Source organism: Pristis pectinata, chromosome 26 (assembly GCF_009764475.1).
Source record: "Pristis pectinata isolate sPriPec2 chromosome 26, sPriPec2.1.pri, whole genome shotgun sequence".
In the NCBI taxonomy this organism is placed as follows: Eukaryota; Metazoa; Chordata; class Chondrichthyes; order Rhinopristiformes; family Pristidae; genus Pristis; species Pristis pectinata.
In genome coordinates, this window is record NC_067430.1 from 31121778 (window position 1) to 31142660 (window position 20883).

At 48.0% G+C, this 20883-nt stretch overlaps 1 protein-coding gene across 12 annotated transcripts in view; it reads left to right on the forward strand.

Annotated features, from left to right (window-relative positions):
* phc2a (polyhomeotic homolog 2a (Drosophila)) overlaps window positions 1-16357 on the forward strand; it is a 199285-nt gene extending 182928 nt beyond the window's left edge. For 10 of the 12 annotated variants that reach the window (XM_052039327.1, XM_052039335.1, XM_052039331.1 and 7 more), the window contains 5 exons: window positions 4856-4991; window positions 5684-5801; window positions 6337-6490; window positions 9598-9847; window positions 12245-16357. In XM_052039327.1, the coding sequence (XP_051895287.1) occupies window positions 4856-4991; window positions 5684-5801; window positions 6337-6490; window positions 9598-9847; window positions 12245-12399 (813 nt within the window). In that variant the 3' untranslated portion in view covers window positions 12400-16357. The remainder of the gene's footprint in view (window positions 1-4855; window positions 4992-5683; window positions 5802-6336; window positions 6491-9597; window positions 9848-12244) is intronic. The other 2 variants (XM_052039333.1, XM_052039334.1) reach the window with 2 other exon arrangements.
* The last annotated feature ends 4526 nt before the right edge of the window (window positions 16358-20883 follow it).

The following is a 20883-nucleotide window of genomic DNA, read 5'->3' on the forward strand; positions in this document are numbered from 1 at the left end:
TTAATCTCCGAAACCTGGTCTAATGATCCTGAGACCTGATATCAAATCCCATTGTGACAGCTGTGAGATTTAGAACACAGAACAGGAACAGGCCCTTCGGCCCACAATGTTGTGTCAAACTAATTAAACTAGTAATAAAACACCCAACTAAACTAATCCCTTCTACCTACATGTCATACACATCCCTCCATTCTCTGCACATTCATGTGCCTGACTAAGAGCATCTTAAACCCCTCTATCGTATCTGCCTCCACCCCCACCCCTGGCAGCACATTCCAGGCACCCAGCACTCTAACAGAAAATTACCTGCCCTGCTCACCTCCTTTGAACTTACCCCCTCTCATGTGCATGCCCTCTAGTTTTGGACATTGCGACCCTGGGAAAAACATACTCGGTTAATTTAGTAGTCAGGAATTGTTAGAAAGACCCTGCCTCAGTAACACAACCACAATGTTACGAGAATATCATCCACTGATTCACAAGTGTCCTTGAGGGCCTAAGATCGACTGCCCTTGCCCCAACTGGTCTGTAGTTGACTCCAGACCCACAGCAGTGTGTTGGGACTCTTGCTTCACTATGAACTGTCCAGCGAGCTATTTGTGTCCCAACCCCTGCGTTACTGCAGCAGTTCAAGGCAGCTCATCACCACCTTCTCCAGGGCTGCTGGGGATAGGCAGTAAATGCACCCCCTTCCCCCACCCCACCCCCCCTCCCCAGAAAAAAACAAATAAAAGAAAGATACTGAGTGAAACCAGGTGTCCTGTAAAACTAACTGAGCTGGTGGGTTTGTTGTCGGGGGATTGGGTCAAATCTGCCCCCTCTCACGACTGGTGACAAAAGCGTTTTGTGTGTGGTGTACGCGTCTGCGCGCGTCTCTCGGTGGGTGGGGAGGAGGGGGTCAAAGCAAGTAATGGTGTTTGGGAGATTTTGCACTAATTTACAATGACATTTTCATGTCTATACTTCTCTTCTCATCACGTTTGAACCACTTTTTGAATGGTTTCCACAACCTTCTCTATCGACGCTCTCTCCATGGGCGATTTTTGTGAGTGATTCACTTTTCTACTTTACAATACTGTGTCATGTTGCTGATTTGTACTGTGGCAGTGTCCTGTCCTCAGCTTCTCAGCTCTGCTGCTGCAATCCCACCTGTGTGTGTACTGTGTAACCTGCAGTAAGGTCGACCTGCATGTTTAAGCCAAACTTGCTTGCAGAACTGCCTTGATGTGAGTCATGAAAGTGCCTCTTGACTTGGTGTTGTTGCTTGGAACCCATGAGATGTAGCAGGGTCGGAGCAGTGGGAGGGCATCTCCTTTGATCTCATGTCAGTGACCAATGGTGGGAAGGTGACTCACCAGTCCACACAGCCTGCACCACAAGTTGTCCCAAACCATGCAGCCTCCTCAGGCAGAGAGTCAGGAAGGAGGGGAACCACTGGGTAAAATGGAAGGGGTGAGGTAAAAGTATGCCTTTCCATTTTGCTAAACTTCAAAGTCAGACCAGAATGGGAGGGAATGGAATCGGTTCATTATTGTCACGTGTACCGAGGTAGTGAAAAACCTGTCTTGCATACCGTTCATACAGATCAATTCATTACACAGTGCAGTGAGGTAGTACAAGGGAAAATCAATAACAGAATGCAGAGTAAAGTGTCACAGTTACAGAGAAAGTGCAGGTTGACAGTCAGGTGCAAGGTCATAACGAGGCAGATTGCAAGGTCAAGAGTCCATCTTGCTGTACCAGGGAACTGTTCAATAGTCTTATAATAGTGGGATAGAAGCTGTCCATGAGCCTGGTGGTACATGCTTTCAGGCTTTTGTATCTTCTGCCTGATGGGAAGGGGGAGAAGAGAGAATGTCTGGGGTGGGTAGGGTCTTTGATTGTGCTGGTTGCTTTACTGAGGCAGCGAGAAGTGTAGATTTGGAGTCCGTGGATTTGGGGTGGATATTTGATGTTAAGGCCATAAGGAACCATAGAGCTCACGGAGATATGTTGAGGAAGAGGTTGTCCATACTCGTATCGAGTGGTGGAGCAGCTCAGTGGCTGAATGTCCTGACCTTGTTCTCGGTTAGAGAGGCCAGGAAGCCTGAGTAGAGGGTATGCTCTTGTTGTGGTTGCACTAATGATCTGGCATGAGGAAGTAGAAGTTCCAAAATTAGTTTCAGTGTCATAAGCTCAAAGGTCAGTGGGTTCTGAGGAAAGTGTGGGTCTGAGCTAGCTCCTGTGCACTGGGATTCTGTGCGGATCACTGGGGTGTTTGCCACTCCGGGCTGAACAACTGACCTCCCTCAGAGCGGAGAACACAACTTTCACTGTCAGTAGGTGTCTGGAAAATCTTAACACCCAAAGTTTTCTGTGCAGTGTTCAGTGCAGACAAATGCAGAGCCAGGAAGGAGCAACTGGGAGCGCTGCTCAACTGGCAGATGGAGGAACCTCATCAAATCTGGACATGTCTTACCGTAACAAGTTGGAACTCTTTCCCACCGCCCCCTCCCCCCCACCCCCCCCCCCAAAAAAAGCTGTCAGTTAACTGAATGGTAGCACAGCCTGATGGGTTGATTGGCCCCAGTTCTGGTGTCTGATCTCATTCCTCCTGCTGCATATTCACTTGGCCTGAAAACCAAAATCCTCTGCAACCACACCCCAGTGCAGGAGACACCCCAGTGCAGGAGAGTTTACCAGCGGGCTGCACTTGTGTGGCTATTGGCTGCAACACATCAATTGCATTTCATGAGCGAAGTGGAAAATAAAGTTTTAAAATAAAACTAAAGAGGCCGTGGAAGTGAGCTGGACAGAGATCAGTAGCCACAGTGTGTTTAAGGTGCTCACACCGTGTGGGGTCCATCCAATTGAAGCCAAAGCTGTTTGTGATGTTTGGAGGTGGAACCTGCTGCTGCCCTGCTCTGCAGTGGAACCGGAATCACAGCAACCCCACACAGCACACGTTGTCACTAATCAGCCCTTTTCATTGTCTATTTTTGTTTGATACTCTTCAACAACTTAAAAGATCAAAGTCAAAGTCGAGTTTATTGTCATCTGCACGAGTCTATGTGTGCACAGGTGCAATGAAAAACTTACTTGCAGCAGCATCACAGGCACAGAGCATCAGATAAGCAGCATTCACAAGAAAACCATAAATTAAACTTAAATTATACAGGATTTTTACAAGAAAGAACACAATTAGAACAGAAAAAGTAAAGTAAAAGAGATTTTGAACCTTCCCTGGTGACTGCCCAGTGGTAAGAACTGGTTGAGTGAACACCCCTGGCCACCATCTGACCTCCCTCAATCAGTCACCATTCCTAATCTCTTAGTTTAAATGTCGCCAGCCTTTACATGATGGTGTCATGTTCCACATATCGTGCACTTTGTCCTTGGGATGAGGGTATCCTTGGTTTAGTTATTACATCCTTTCATTGCCTGAGGGTGGTAGATTTTCATTAAATACGGTGATCTGGCGAAAACCCAGGGAACGTACGATTGCACATGAATTAGAAGTAGGAGTAGGCCACTCGGCCCCTCGAGCCTGCCCTGTCACTGACTGTAACCTGAACATATTTATGCCTACCTGTGGTGACCCAACCCTCTCCTATCTCCCTCCTGTATCAGGGTACCTTTCATCCCCGTACTTATCAAGAATCTATCTATCGTTGCTTTAAAAGTATTCAAAGTCTTTGTTTCCACTGCCCTTTGAGGAAGAGAGTTCCAAAGGTTCACAGCCGTTTCCACTTTGTTGCCATTGTGAGTGGGCCACCCCTTGTTTTTAAACAGTGACCTCAGTTCTAGATTGTTCCACAAGAGGAAACATCCTTTCCACACCCACCCGACCAAGACCCATTACAGCGTGGAGTTGGGTCACAGGTCAGTCATGATCTCATTGAATGGTCGAAGGGCTGAATGGCCTCACGTTCTCAAGTTCTTGTGTTCCTGATTGCTGTCACTCGTTGAATCTTACCCCAGTCACCCAGTCCAGGGAGGGAGTGGGAGAAGGGGAGTTTGTACAGCAAAGTGATGGACGCCGAGCCATGTTTCATAACCAGATCATTGATTGGCTGTTGATACCCAGTAACGTTTCTGAATTTTTCTTTGGAAGAAGTGTTAGCTCAACCTGATCACTGCCATCGTAAGCTCAGTGATCCAAGTACATTATCCAACCACAGTTCAGAATAAAATGTCCCAGGGAGCACCTTTGGAGCTGAAACAAAATATGACGCAGAAGGAGGTATGAGGTCAGGTGACTGCAGGCTTGATCACCGAGTCCCAGAGAATCTGCTGAGAGGGGAGAGAGGTTTAGGGAGGAAATTTTGGAACACAGGGCTCAGGCAGCTGAAGCATGGGCTCCTGTGGTGGTGGAATTAAATTCAGAGATGAAGAAGAGGCAGGAATTCAAGGAGCCCAAAGATCTTGGAGTGTTGTAGGGTCGCTGGAGATTGCCGAGACAGGAAGCTGAGAGAACTGAGTACAAGAGTCTTCTGGTATCTAGGAGTTGGTGTTTGACCAGATAGTTGTGTCCCTCAGTCATTGACCGAACAGGTCTAGGGCTTTGATCAGTGTTGCCAAGTGAGGACAGCTTCAGATCAGCTTGTTAGCTCTGGGTCTACACTTGGGACATGGAACCCCCCCCCAACAAGTCCCCAATACGTTGAGTTCATCTTGGTCGTGTGTCAGCCAAGGTGGCTGGTGAGGGAGCCTCATTTGATGACCCCCTGGTGTTGAGTTGAGATGCCCAGGGTGAAGCCTAGGGAGAGATGCCCATGGCCCGGTTTAAGACCCAGAGTGCTGCTTGGCGTTGCTGAGGTTTTGCGAATTAACTTGCATAAGATGGATGGAATTGTCCTTGTCTCCCATGTCGTAGGTGGGACGCTCCTCCCTGCTGATTGACAATTTGGCCAAACAAAAGCAACAGCAGCAGTCGGCGTCTGTGCAGCCGGCCGAGAAAGTGCCACAGCTGGACCAGCCCGACTCCGAGATGGATGACCTCAGTCAGCAAGGTGTGTTGTTTGATCCTGGGCCCCTACCGTAGACAGGACACCTCAACATAACCCAGCATCAACAGAGTCATGAGACCATAAGACATACAAGCGGAATTAGGCCATTTGGCCCATTGCATTTGCTCCGCATTCGATCAGCCTATCCCTCCCATAATCGGCTCCCAGCGCTCGGTGGCTGAGACTTGATCCTCCTGCCCTCGTCAGACTAAGGTGTGATCAAGATGAAGGCCCCAGTCTCTTGCCCCAGCTTATTCTCTCTCAGGTGTAAAACAACATGGAACCCCTTGACTTTCTCCTCCTCTTCCCGGTAAACTTAATCTTTGAAACCCCATTAACGAAGTACGTTTACCTTCCTGTGGCTGTGTCAGACGCTGGGTGGGTTACCCTGTGATCAGGGCTGCTCCAGCACTCACTGGGCCTGATGGGCATTTGTTTGATAACCAGCAACGTCACTTTGGTTTGAGCCATAAAAAGTGCACTCCAGCCACTTTGGGCCAGATCACTGCTTGTGTCCAGAGTGGTGCCTGCTGGAGTGATCATTGTACTAGGGGGTGAACCAAGCTTTCACCGATCCACAGCGCTGACACATTGAAACATTCAGTTTACGAATGGCCATGTGAGAGGAGGGAATATTTCAGTGTCAGGCTGGCTGGACTACTGTTAACCCCTTTTGTCCCTTGTCTTTCCCTCAGATTCGAAGGAAAAGGAGGAAGATGCTCTGAAATTGAAGTGCGAGTTCTGCGGAAGGCTCGACTATGCCCACAAGTTCAAGGGGTCAAAGAGGTTTTGCTCCATGGCTTGTGCCAAGAGGTAGGATCTCAGCAAAGCACTCACGGTGTGAGGAAAGCAAGAGCTTCGCTGACGGGTTCGATCACTGGGGATGCACAGTGGTACAGCGGGTACAGCCGCTGCCTCACAGCACCAGAGACCCCGGTTCAATCCCCACCTCCGGCGCTTCTGTGTGGAGTTTGCACGTTCTGCCTGTGACCGTGTCAGTTTCCCGAGTGCTCCCACATCCCAACAACGTGCGGGTGTGTGGGTGAGGGGTAGAATCTGGAGGCAGTTGATGTAGGGAGAATGGGATTAATGTAGAATTAATGTAAATGGGTAGCGGATGGTTGGCATGGAGTCAATGGGCCAAAGGGGCTGTTCCTGTGCTGGATCTCTCAGACTGCTCCTGTAGAAACCACACACAACTTTCTGAAATTTGTGCAATGCAGGGACGTGTTTACGGAGACCTTAGGGTGCGTTACCTGATGCAGCCAGCAGTACACTCGCCCACTTCGGGTGAAAGAGGGGAGTCTGGCCACTCCAGGTGTGACAGAAGCTGTTCTTTTATCTCCAGGTACAACGTCGGCTGCAGTAAGCGAGTGGGTCTGTTTAAACCTGACAAGAGCAAGTACCTGCAGAAGAAAGAAGGAGGCAAATTAGGCAAAAGAGGCCCCAGGAAGAACAACTTGCACAGCACCAACAGCGAGCAGCCCAAGAAACAGCTCAAGGTGAGGGGACACGGGCAACCAACAGTGGGTAGCATGTGGCCATGGCTGAACTGGTACTCTGCTGAGGGGGCGGATTGGAGGGGGGGGGGGAGCCCACGTCCCCCGCACTGAGGGAGCTGAGGGGCCCAATCCACTGGGGGCCCACGTTCCACCACTGAGGAGCCCGATCCACTGGGATCCCACGTCCCGTCACTGAGGGGTCCGATCCACTGGGATCCCACATCCCACCACTGAGGGGCCTGATCCAGTGGGAGCCCACGTCCCACCATTGAGCCAGCTGAGGGCTCCGATCTGGAGAGGAGACCACTTCAGCTGAGGAGTTTAAACTCGGTCAGAGAAGCTGGTAGGTGTAATGGTAACTCAGCGGTGCTGGGTTGTTGTGGCCCAGCTGGTTCATCATGACCATGGACAAAGACATCTGCTGAGTCCCCTCTCTTGCCTACATGTGACACATGGCTCACCAGTGTGATCGACTCCTAACTGCTCTCTCAAATGGCCCAGAAGTCGACGCTGTTCAATAACTGCTGCCCTTGCTAGTGATCCAGTCTAGGGACTGAATCGTGAAAGTTGTGTGTCTTTAACCGAGCAAAGTATCCCGAGGTGGATGGCAGGGTTGCTGCCAAGGTACAGCACCGAGCCACACAGGTGGGTATTCAGACAGCACAAGCAGTGAACAAATGAAAAGGTTACTGAGAGGTGGAACGTTTAGGGGAGAGAATTCGAGAGCTCGGTCCAGGCAGCTGAGGGCTCAGTCGCCAATGGCGGAGGGACTGTGATGACACCAGAAACGGTAGTGTGGGTTCATCTTTAGGTAGCTGCTATATTTCAGAAGGCTCCCCTCTGAAGCGTGTCTGGGATCTTTCTCTGCACTACCCGGAACACAGCATGTGAATCCTCATTCTGCGTTCTACAGACTAATCGTGGTTTAGCTTGAAGTTCATCCCTGCAGGGAAGGTGACTTCAGTTTGCCTTTATATAGCGCCTTTGGTGCAGCAGAAGGGTTGGTGCAGGCTGGCAGGGAAGCAGCTGGATAATACTCGGACAGTCAGTGAAACTGACTGGCAAAAGTAGCAGAGAGTGGCAGGAGCACGAACCCTAACACTGCGAGTGGATGGAGTCTAGGACACAGCCGGTGAGTTATGGGGGGCAGATACGCTCGCAGATACCAAAGGGAAACTGGAAAGTACTTGAAAGAATTTGCAAGAGTGTGGGGAAAGAGCAGGGCACTGGGCCGGGCCAGGCCAGACTCAGTGGGCCAAATGGCCTCCTGTGTTGGACCATTCTGTGATTCAGAAACATCCGGAATGATGACCAAAGCTGGACTGGGAAGTGGAGAGAGGTTTGGAAAGGAAATTCCTTGGAGTCTAATGACGGAGAGCACTGGAGGTGGAGACAAGGAACGGAGTGGGGGTAACAGGGAGACACAGAGGACGGGATGTTGGGTGGGGGGGGAAGGGTGCGGGGGGAGCCACATCCCTGGGAGGCTGAGAACTGTAAACCCGGGAGCTGGGGGTGCAGGCCCTGGTGTGGGGTGATGCAGGGTGTGAACGAGCAGGCGTCTATGCTAACGGTAAATGTGAGAGTCCTCTGGCGTTAATCCAAGGTAGAACTTTGTGTCGGAACTGGCCTCCTAACACTGAAGTGTGGCGTACGTTGAGGGGTTGATTCTCAGATCCACTGCAATTAGTTTTCCTTTTACACATCTCACACAAAGAGTTGATCTGCAGCTTGGAATAAAAGCCTGTTGTCTGCCGTGGTGTTTGATGCTGAATGTAGCAGTGTTAACCAGGAGACTGGGCTTGGATCATGAACTCTAGCTTGGTTAGCACAGTGTTAAAATCACTCCAACGCACGCTGACAATGAGGCTGATGTAGGGCCAGCCCCGGTGTCGCTGAAATGAAGTCGGTGTTTGTAGCCCTGTCTCCGAGGTGGGCGATTGTGTTCAAAGCTCCAGCTGGCCTCGCTGAATAGGAGCAGGAGTGAAGACAGCCCTCGAGGTACAATGCCCGCAGCTGGTGGACGTTTGCAGTCCGAGGGAGAGCGGAAAAATAGCTGCCTTCAAACTCATAAAGAGAACAAGTGGTGGATAATCAAAGATGCTGCGGGACTCAGCCAGGCACAAGTACCCCACAAAGCAGCCTGGCCCCAGGCCAGGGGACTTAAAGCATCATAGCCATGTGTGTGCGTGTGCTCCCTCTCTCACCCCCACCCCCACACAGCTGAGAGACACTCCATGCACCAGGGACTGGACCACAACAACAACTGCCATTTACATAGTGCCTGTAGCACGCTAGGCTTCTGGTCTTTACACTCTGCCGAGCAGTCAGCTGGGCAGTCTCACTGGGTAAATGGACGGTGCAATGGGAAACCCGGAGAGTTGCAATCCGCCCGTGAGGGTCCCAGGGCTTTCCACATCCCCTGGGCTACCAATAAACAAATGTCAGTCTGAAGGCAGCCACCTTAAAGCATTCGAGCCTCAACTTGAAAATGTTCACCTTTGTGTTGAAACTTGTTTCCTTTCTGATCCCTATGTGGCCCTGATCTCTGTCACCCCCTGCCCTCCGAGGTCTCTGTCACCCCCTGCCCTCCGGGGTCTCTGTACTCCACTTCTGAGGAGATCTCAGTACAGCTCTGTACTCCTCTACTTCTGGCCTCTTGTTCACCCCAATTTTTGACTGCACTTTCCCTGTAACTATAACACTATATTCTGCACTCTGTTTTTCCCTTTTGTACTACCTCAATGTATTTATGTATGGAATAATTTGTCCGGATGGCACGCAAACAAAAGCTTCTCACTCTATCTCAGTACATGTGACATTAATAAACCAATTACCGATGAATCATTGCACTGTGGGCACCTCCCATAAGTTGCTGCTTCCAACTTGCCTGAGCTTTGACGGTCGGCCTCAGTGTCTCCCACAGGCCTCTATGACACTGTTGGTTTGGTTTGGTCCTGGGGAAGATTTTGGTACGTCGGCGGCCTGAAGGAGTGGGGAAAGGGATGGGGTGAGGATGGGGAGCTTTGGAAATGTGATCCACAACCTCTGGTGTTTTGAGCTTTGGGCTTCAGCTCTGACAACCCTGCAATGTTTATCTTGCTCCTCAGCAGTCCCCGGCGACCGTGGGCCTGAGTCAGGAGGACTCCAGCAGAGGGTCAGATAACTCCAGCTACGAGGAGCCTCTGTCGCCCATCTCTGCCAGCTCCTCCACGTCTCGGAGACGCCAGGGAGAGCGGGAGCTCGACGTCCACGACCTGAGGATGCGGGACCTGATGGGAATTGGACACCACTTCCTGCCCAGTGACCCCACCAAGTGGAATGTGGAGGATGTGTGCGAATTCATTCGCTCGCTGCCAGGTAACGTTTGAGTGACGGGCAGGATCAGGATTGGGGGAGGAATTGAACAGATTGAGGATGCTGAGAGGCGGCTTCCTCTGGTACCAGAGTCTGGAACGTGGGCCAGACTCCAGGTGAAGGCACAGATGCACTGGAACTTCTCGAGAGCTGTGAATCTTTGTTGTTGTCCACCCAGGGAGTTGGGAATGATGAATAATTACAGTAGAGGCACTGAGTATAAACAGTAAGGAGGTCATGTTGCAGCTGTATAAAACTTGATTAGTATTGCGTGCAGTTCTGGTCACCCCATTACAGGAAGGATGTGGAGGCTTTGCAGAGGGTACAGAAGAGGTTCACCAAGATGCTGCCTGGATTAGAGGGTGTGAACTATAAGGAGAGGTTGGACAAACTTAGGTTGTTTTCTCTGGAGTGGCAGAGGCTGGGGGGGGAGACCTGATAAAAGTTTATAAAATTATGAGAGGCACAGATAGAGTAGACAGCCAGGATCTTTTTCCCAGGGTAGAAATGTCTAATACTAGAAGACATATTCAAGGAGAGATGTGAAAAGTTTAAAAGGGATGTATGGGGCCAGTTTTTGGTGATAGGCACCTGGAACGGGCTACCAGGGGTGGTGGTGGAGGCTGATATACTACAGTGGTGTTTAAGAGGCTCTTAGACACGTGAATATGCAGGGATAGAGGGATACGGACCATGCTTCTGAGTGTTTCTGGCGTTTTCTGGTTTTGTTTTCAGATTTCCGGCATCTGCAGTTTTTCTGATTTTGACGAGATTCAGTTTCAGCCCATGCTTGACCCACGGTCACTGTGTCTTCACTCCGTGCCTCTGTTCCTTCTCCAGGCTCCTCCCATTTCCATCCACGACATCCCTCACACTCCGGCAGTTTGCAGATCCCTGGTCCCAACCAGCTTGTTTTCACCATGGACGTCCACCCCCCTCCTACACCAGGAGGGGCTGAAGACCCCCTGCCCCACCAGGCCCCTCCACACACCCCTTCCTTTAGCTGGTTGAACTCCTCCTCACATAAAACACTTCCTCCTTTAACTCTGCTAACTTTCTCCTAATTAAACCTGTTGCCATGGGAACTCGCAGGGGTCCGAGTTATGCCTGTCTTTCTGCGCAACTGTTCTTTCTGGGTCCTACCCAGGCCCCTCCCTCACCTCGTTTTCCAGTCCATTGGTGGCTGTCCTGTTGCTGCTTCCTGACCTCGTACAGAATTCAAATCTTCATCACCGTCGCTGCCCAGCTCCTCCTCACGTCTGCTTCATCTGTTCCCTTCCCTCTCTCTGCCTCAGGTTAGTGACCATTACGAGGCCACAGCTATCTGACTGCACCTGCTCCCACCCTGCATCCTGCAAGGACACTCTCCTTTGTCCCAGTTTCTCTGCTTCCATCGTACCTCTTCTGATGCCGATGGCCACAGTGCCATTTGCTCCTCAGTTGTCTTCCTTCAGCTTAATGGTTTCCACTCCAGCACAGTCAGCAAGTCCCTCCATCTTGTTCCATTTCTCTTCTCATCCTCTCTTCCCCTTCTCCTCCTCACCAGCCTCCACAGTCTATGGATCATCCTGTGTAATTTCCAACGAGATGCCACCCGCTGACCCTCCCTCTCCCCCCTCCCCTTTCAGCATTTCAAAGGGACGGTTTCCTTCACAACTCCCTGTTTTTATTGTCCCCGTCTGCACCTCTCCCCTTCTCACAGCACCGTCCCATGGAGATACCACACCTTTCCCCTCATCCCTTCCACAATCCAGGGACAAAACAGGCCTCCGAGTGAAGCAGTGATTCACTTGCACTTCATCCAGTTTGGAGAAGAGGCATTTGTTGCCATGGTCTCCTCTCCACTGAGAAGCAGAATGCAGACCAAGTGACCACTTTGCAGAGCTCCTCCATTCAGTCAGTCAGTGACCCTGAACTTCCAGTTGTCTGTCACTTTAATTCTCCATCTCACTCCCACCCTGAGCTTCCTACCTGTGGCCCCTCGCCCTGTGCCAGCGAAGCTCAACATGCGCTCAGCTTCTGCCTGGGCACATTACAGCCCATGGGACCAACCGCAGAATTCAGCAATTCCAGGTAACCAGCTGTTCCAGTTTGTATCAGAACTGGCCAATTAACCCAAAGTTAATTCCGTTCCATTCTCTGCAGACACTGCCTGCCCTACTCAGTATTGCCAGATTTCCAACATCTGCAGCTTGTTTCCTTTTTGATCGCAATGGAAGGATTAAATGTTGGGACGTTTTAATTTAACACTCCTTGTAGAAGAATCAGCTCCTGTAGGAAGTCCTGCACTGCCTGCCAAGGCTGGTGGTGTCATCCTCCTGCAGGAACCCAGTGAGAACGTAGCTGGGCACTCCCTGTCATGGGCTGGACTGTAACCTCCTCGTATTGTTTCCCTTTCAGGTTGCCAGGAGATTGCCGATGAGTTTCGTGCCCAGGAGATTGACGGGCAGGCCCTCCTGCTGCTCAAAGAAGATCACCTCATGAGCGCCATGAACATTAAGTTAGGACCAGCCCTGAAAATATATGCGAGGATCAACATGCTGAAAGATTCCTAACCAGAACCCTTGGGACGTTGAGGAACTTTGGAGGCTGAAGTGGCAGCTATTCTTAAAGCCAAGGTTTCTGGTCACCGTAGATGTTGGTGCTCTTTGCAAAGAGAATTGAGGTGTAATGCTCCAGAGTACAGTGAGCACACTATCAAACTATTGGCTTCATGAGAAGCCTGCAATCTGGGTACAATGTTTCCCAAATGAGAAACTTACATGGTGCTATCCCAGTAGCAAAGATAAAGACAGGAACATCGGCGGAAGCAGTCAGCTCACCAGCTGAGCCAATGCATTGAGTGTTTAGAAGATAACTCTTTACAGAACACTGTAAATCCGCCAGTGATTATGTAGCTGAAGAGAATTGATTTTCGGATTTAGATCTGTCGCAAGGTTGGTTTCTGTTTGGATCTGCATGTTTAGAGATTAGACTTCCTTTAGATTGGTTTGATAATCAACAGATCCATTTTGTGATCTTATTATGTGCCTGGAATAACAAAATGTTGCTGTAAAACTCTTTGTAACTGTTTAATGCAGGATGATGAAGTTTCCATGTGGACATGCAGTTTCTAGAATTTTTAGATCATCTCTAAGGTGCCAGTGACTGACCGGTGTGTGTGTACAGCAGTGTTCCCTCTGGCTGTGAAGGTCTTACTTCCTGCTGGGACTTACACCTATTACAGTTTAAGGACTACTTTCCCGAACCAATCTTCACTCCCAGACTTCTTTAGGCAGCTGAACAGATCCGACTGCTGTGATTTTGATTTAAAAGGTGAAGGGGTGAGTTGGTTCTCCCGTTGTGCTGAGTGAGTTGGGAAGGGTCAAAGGGCAGAATCAATGTCCTGCCCAGCTTATTATCACGATGCTGCCCGTCTGCCCCAAGTTTGATTCTAGGCAGTGTGGGCAACAGATTATCTGAACTGGAGGAGATGGAAACCCATAGATGCCAACTTCCCACGCGCACAGCACCAGGGTGGACCCCTGCATCAGCAGAATCCCCACTGACTCTCCCCACCCCCAGTCCCCTTCATCTCTGTGACACAGCCCCGTGAATCAATGCTCAGGTCAGGATACAAGCCACGGTTCTCCTGTGCTACTGCTCACCTGCTGGACATTTTAGAGACCAGTCTTCCAGAAGTTCCATTGAACTAGTCCAGATACAACAAGCGTGGGTATCAGCTCAGTGCAACCTTTACCAGCTCTGTGACAAAACAATCTCTCCAGCACCACAGGATTCAGAGGGGCGTTCGTTTGTGCTTCACTGGTTTCTGTCTTCATGCCATCACTGATCCATTACACAGACCAAGAGCAATTAACCCTAAAACAGAGGATGACTTTACAGTGCAGGCAATTAAAATACTACTTTAAGTGTCGGTATTTGTGTGTAAGCACTGAAATGTTTGCTGTGCTGGACTTGTTCTGGCACACCTTAAGTTGAAGCCATGAAAAGTTTCAATGTTTACACAGAGGAGAGACCTGGGGTTGAAAATGGGTGTGTCTGCACACTTGATACTTAAATCTCTGCCATTGCTTCATTGCACTGTATTACAGGCTAATTCTATGGCCCATGTCACCTCCCGAGATGAATCTCTAAACCCTAGTGCCCATTATCTTGATAACCGCAGATGGCCGTTTACAAAGAGGCCAATATCAGTTCAACAAATCTTTTTCTACTTTCTATTCATAACAAGATTTTTTTTGGTACTTAAAGCAATACCAAGTTACCTTAAATGTCAGAAGGAAAGGGGAAGATTAGCCTTCAACTGCCCAGATAACTTTGCTCAAATAGGCTGTTGGAAAGTCTGTGCAGTTATTGTCTTGAAGTTAAAATTTAATCAAGGTGAATAATGGAATACAATGCCTTCTTTTGCAAAGGTCTGGAAAGGCAAAGCCCCTTAAGGGCTGGTAAATTGAAATTATAGCCTGGAGATTCATCCTGGGCTGGTAACACATTGTAATCTGCTTCCAAAATCTGTTGAACTCACTCAGGCTGAACTTTGGAAGCTCACTGCACCACACAGCCACTCCTCCATTGTGTTTTAGCACAAGCAACCCAACAATGAATTTCTGCCTCGGTCAAGTCTATTGTCCGCTGATCCCTGTTGACCCCATTCCATCTGTTCTTTGTAGGGATGCTCAATATTTTCAACACTGCAAAAAGAAAGACTTTGGGGCGACCAAAGACAGTTGGATATTCACTTTTGTTACTTACTCTTGGTGCTTTCTGAGACTGTTTCTTGTTGGAGGAATCTCTGCTGTGGCCACACTTCAGTCTGAGTCAGACTTGAATTCTCTTGCTCCTGTGAAAGATTTTTGTATTGTAAGTTGTTTGTAGTTTTTTTAAGCATAATTTAAATCTTTGAATTACTGTGTTTCATTTATGTATTTTTGTAAAGCTAATGGATTTTTTTTGCTTGACAAATTGGGAAATGTCAGAAGTAAATTCCCTGGTCAGTCCAGGCAAATTGGATGATATTCCACCATCTTTTATTCAGGGAATATTTATTCCTTGCATTTGCTCAGTGGTGGAGCCTGATATGGTGCTGAGTTTTCGAGACCCTGGTGATATCCAGTAGCCCATGCTGGAAAGTCAGGTGAGGACCTGCTTGTGATGCCATCCGAGGTTGAGTTGCATGAGCAGCAATAAGACGCACACATCAAAGACGGCCCTGGTGTTGGTGAAACCATCCCCCTGCAGGACCCAGCCTTCAGGAAATGAAGACTGAAACCTGGGAGAGGAAAGAAAGGAAAAGACTGCTCTTCAGAACACAAATAGCATCTGCCTGGGGTATGTCGTTCTGACAGGTTGCGCATTCCAGCTTTTGCATCCCTCTCCTGCCAAATTCAACAACCAAAAGATTATAATAGTGTTGATAGAACAGTGATTAGAAGTGTTAGCTTTAGTGCACCTTGCCCTTCACAACATCCAGATGTGCTGATCCTGATGTCTCGCTTGAACAGCCATCGCAGGTCGTGTTTTCTCCAACCTTGAGAAGTGGCCGTCTGGTGTTGGTAACGATATATCTCCTCCTGCGTAAGGGCTATCTTTGACTTGCGATATTCATGGAAGTACACAAATGAAACCTAGCCTTAACCACATTCAGTATAAGTTAGTGAAAACCAAAATACTGAGGATGCTGGAAATCTGAAATAAAAAGATGTTGGAATCTCAGCAGGCCAGGCAGCATCTGTGGAGAGAGAAGCAGGTAACGTTTCAGGTTGAAGACTCCTCATCACAACCTGAAACATGAGCTGTTTCTCTCTCCATGGTTGATGCCTGACCTGCTGAGTGTTTCCAACATTTTCTCTTTACTTTAGTGTTAGTAGTTGGCTAGTTTGAAAGAAAATTTAGAGGATATTGAGGTTTTGATCAGATTAATAAGATTGAAGAAATTGAGCTGGATCAATTATGTTTTTCAGTTTCCTGTAATTTGTTTTAATGCAACGATGTGGATTGATTTAAAATTCTGTAATTCTCTTTGTAATGAAACATGATTTGACTTTTTACTTCTAAGCTTTTCTTGCAACATCAGGTATTGGTCAGTTCTCTCTCCATATTTGAATTACACATCAAGATAGGGGCCCAGTTTTTAAATCTTCATTCCAGGTTTTGGATTATTTGTCAAAAATCTACTCATTTCTCCTGTATCTTTGCCGAATTTGCATAGTTGAGGGTCCTGTGACAGACGTAATTGTGAATTGAAGTAGCAGTGTTTACGACCCCGCTTGATGTCTTGTTTTCCACCAGCAACTGCCCAGAGTGTTGCCAAGTTCAATTCTGGCAATACCTGCATTACTTCAATAATATTCTGTTACATTACACACACGAAGTAAATGTTACACGGAAATTGTTGATACTTGGGCTCCCATGGTGCATTGATAACCTGCTGAAAGAGATTGCAATAACTTACAACTTGGCCATTCCATTTGTATAGAGGTGAAACACAACTCCTTTGGTAAAACATTGATGTCTGACAGCAGGCAATTTTTTTCTGTTTGTTGTATTGATAAGTAATAAATCAATTTGAAAATAATATTGTTGTATACGTTTATTTGAGATCTTGCAGTAAATTTTATTACTCTGTTCACCCAATAGGGAAAAGGGGAATCTGGTCTAATGTCCGGGTGGATTAAGTTCAGCTTTATTGTCATAGGCATACGCCACATCCCCAGGGTAAAAATGCATGGAAATTAGCAGCATAGTATGTTACATACATGACAAATATAAGTTAACAGAAACTTAACTTATTATACGTAATTCATGACAAAATAAACATAACATTTAGTGCAAGCTGAGGGAGAGAAAAAGAAATATAGTCCAATTACGTTAAACTTGGGCCAAGAATTTTCAGAGGTTTTCTGTTCTCACTGAGTGAAATCACAGGAAACACAAGAAGAACAAGGGGTCTTGCAGACGAACTGGATATCTCTATCAGCAGAGGTACAATGGGTTAATTTTCCTGGGCATAATGAATTCAAGGGGAGAGATTTAATAGGAACATGAGGGGCAACTTTTTCACCCAGAGGGTGGTCCGTAAATGGAACGAGCTGCCAGAGGAAGTGGGTGAGGCAGGTAGATTAACATCATTTAAAAAGTACTTGGACAGGTCCATGGATGCCAAAGGTTCAGAGCGATATGGGCCAAACCTGGGCAAATGGGACTGGCTTAGATGGGAATCTTGGTCGGCCGAAGGGCCTGTTTCTGTGCTGTGTGACTCTGTGACTCATTGGTTGGAAGCAGTAGGTAGAGTGAAAGTGGAATGGGTGTCCTTGCTGTTTGGTTCTGTGCTTAAACCATTTATGTTTCATCTGTTCATCAGTGATTGGGAAGTCCCATCCAGTTCCCCTCTGGTCTTGCACCCAACCAATCCAATCAGCCAAGTGCAAGATAAGGAGCAAGCATGAGCCATTCAGCCCTTCATGCCTGTCCTATCACGTTATTAGATCCTGTCCTGGTGAATTCATCTGGAATTTAGGGTAAAGGATTGTTCCAACTGCCGAGTCAGGTTTGACCAGGTCAGGAAGGGAATGCATGATTTGAATCTCAGCATCAGAGACTAGGACAGCACAGAAAGAGGCTGTTCAGCCCATCAAGTGTGCACTGTCCTCTTCAAAGGGAGAATGATTGATCTCAATCCCATAGCCTTTCCTCAATTTCCCTTAAAACTACAACTGAGTCAGGCACTCTACCAGGCAGCAGGCCCCAAATTTTAAACACATAGATAATTAACCATTTGGGTTTGAATGGAATAAAACTTGATCTGCCTAAAAATCAAAACAAAAAACTTAAGAAATCAGAACGTAACAACTAAAAATGCTGTAAACATTCAGCAGTTTTGTCAAGAGGGTAAAACTGAGAATGTTTCATCAATCATCCTTCGTCAGAACTGGGAAGGAGAGGAAGTAAGCTGTCGTTAGGTTTCGGGGAGGGTGGAGAAGGGATGAATAGGACAAAGGGAATACCCTTGGGTGAGGCCAGGGTTGCCAGGGGGATAACTCTATATGAGATCATCTGGTCAATGGGTTAAAGGCTGTGCTGCTGGAGAGAGACAAACTGCCAGTGACGCAGGTGCCAATGAGCCAGGTCTGGCACAGAGAAAGGGAGTTACCTGAAGCTGCAGAGTTCATCGGAATGTGAGAAGTATCAGGAACAAGGATGATGAACTTAGACCACATTGTTAACAAGACCACAGCTTCACCTGGAAGGACTGTTTGGGTCCTGGGGCGGTGGGAAGGGAAGAGGTGAGAGGGCAGGTGTTGCACCTCCTAATGGTGAATGGGAAAGTGCTGTAAGAAGGGGAGTGGTTGGTGGGGATGGAAAGCAGACTAGGGAGTCATGAGGGAAAGAAAAGGGTGCGGAGGAAGGTGTGACCAGTGGTGGAATCTCATTGCAGGTGACAGAAATTGCAAAGGATGATCCAAATAATACAAATGGTGGTAGGGTGGAAGGTGAGGACCGGGGGAACTCTGTTCCTGCTCTGGCCAGGAGGAGAGGGTCTGAGGGTAGAAGGGCAGGGATTGGATGAGATGCAGTCAAGGGGTCTGTCTACTGTTCACTATAAAGGGGGAGACGTGGTTCAGGGACAAAGCTGCTTCGGGCCACTGTGAGGAACGTCTCGTCACTGGAGCAAATACTGGAGCAAAGATAGAGGAGCTAGGAGAATGGAACGGAGCCTTCCAGGAGGTAGGGTAGGGGCATAGCTGTGGGAGTCTGTTTATTGCTAGTCCGTCCTCTGAGATAGATTCAGAGAGATCCAGAAAGGAAAGGGTCGGAGATGGACCATCAGAAGGGGAAGGCAGGGCAGAAATTGCCAGCAGAAGTGATGAAATGTGAGTTCTCTGTGGGTGCAGGACGCAGCACCAATGCAGTCATTGACGTACAGAGAAAGGAATTGAGAGAGGGAACCTGAGTAGCACTTGAATGGAGACTGTTCCACCTATCCCACAGAAAGACAGGTGGAACTTGGGTCCATGCGATGTTCCCATAGCTACACGTTTGATCTGGAGAAAGTGAGTGGCGTTCAGAGAGGTTGCTCGGTGTGAGAATTGATCTGTGTGCATTGCAACTTCAGAAGACAGCTGCTCGGTGGACAGCTTTCTCACCTCTGAAGCTGGGGGTTGTGAGTTCAAGCCCCAGTACAGAAACCCATGTCCAACACCCTAGGCTGGTGTTCCAATATGTGCTGAGGGACAAGACATTAAACCATAACCCTAGATCCTCTCTCAAGTGGATGTCAAAGATCCCATGGCACTCTTCTGAAGACCCAAGGAGTTCTCCCTGGCATCCTGGGGCCAATATTTATTCCTCAAAAACATCACTGAAACATTAAATGAGGTTTAGTCATGTTTTAGTGATAGTCTCAGACCTGAAACATTAATCCTGTTTTCCTTTCCACGTACGTCGCCTGACCTGCAGACTAGAGGGACAGGCAGTGTTTCCTTGTTCTCCGCTGTACCAACTTCACTGACACCCAATATCTGATGGCAAAGGTGACTTTCCTTGCTTTAGATACAATGTCCAGTCATTGGCAGCAGGATCTTCTAATCAGAGACATGGCTGTTACAGAGACAGGAAAAGGCCATTAATTCTACACAAATCTTTTCAAGACAGCCACCTGACCTTTGCAACATTCCTCTCTGCATTCTCGAGAGAAATGGAATGCTCCATCTGGCAAGATGACCAGCACTGTACACAATACTCCAAATGGGCACTGACTGATGTCTTCCAACACAGCAATAAATCTCCTTAGATGTGTATTCTGCTTCATTTACTGCTTTAGATTTATTGCTGTTAGTACTGCTCTATAACTTACCACTTAACCTGGAGAATGTTACCCAGGACTCTTTTAAAAACATATTATCTACTTTAGTCCCATGTGGCAGCCGTGGCTCAATAGGGGGGCACTCTGATTTGAGCCAGAAGTCTCATTCCAAAGTCCTGCTGGGCCATCACCGCAGGAGCAATGATAAACCCGAGCTCTGACTGACCTCTGAAATCTGAAAGATCCCAAGGTATTAATTTGAAGTGGAGCTGGAAAGATCCCTGGCCAATAGTCACCCCTCAATCAGCATCACGAAAACAGATTAATCACCATTGCAACACCGGTTATACTTCAAAACTAATTGACAGAAGAGATGATATCATTTTCCATAGATTTTTTCTTGTGAGCGTCGCTGGCCAGGCCAGCATTTATTGCTCAGCCCCTATTGCCCTTGAGCAGATGGTGATGAGCTACCTTGAACTGCTGCAGTCCTGCTGAAGGTGCTTCCACAGCACTGTTGCAGAAGGTGTTCCAGGATTTGGACACAGTGACAATGAAGGACCAATGATATATCAGATGGAAAATTGGGCAGATCGTTGGGAATTTAATCCCAACAAGTCCAAGTCAAAGTCAAGTTTATTGTCATCTGCACAAGTCCATGTGTGCACAGGTGCAATGAAAAACTTACTTGAGGCAGCATCACAGGCACAGAGCATCAGATAAGCAGCATTCACAAGAAACACATAAATTAAACATAAATTACACACAATTTTTACAAGAAAACAATTAGAACAAAAAAACAAAGTCCATTTTAGTGCAAAGTGGCCATAGTGTTGCTAAACTCTAGTGATTAGGGTTTTGCCAGTTGGTTTAAGAACCGAATGGTTGAAGGGAAGTAGCTGTTCTTGAACATGGTGGTGTGGGACTTCAGGCTTTTGTGGTAGCTGTGTAAAGATGGTATGGCCCGGATGATGGGATCTTTGATGGGATTTTGCCTTCTTGAGGCAGCGTCTCCTGTAGATACTACCGATGGTGGGGAGGGATGTGCCCGTGATGTATTGGGCTGAGTCCACTACTCTCTGCAGCTTCTTACATTCCTGCGCATTTGAATTGCCGTCCCAGACCATGACGCACCCAGTCAGGATACTTTCAATGAGTGTAAGGTGATGAATCTTGGGAAGTCAAATAGAGGTAGGTCATATACAGTAAATGGTGGGGTGCTGAAGAATGCTGA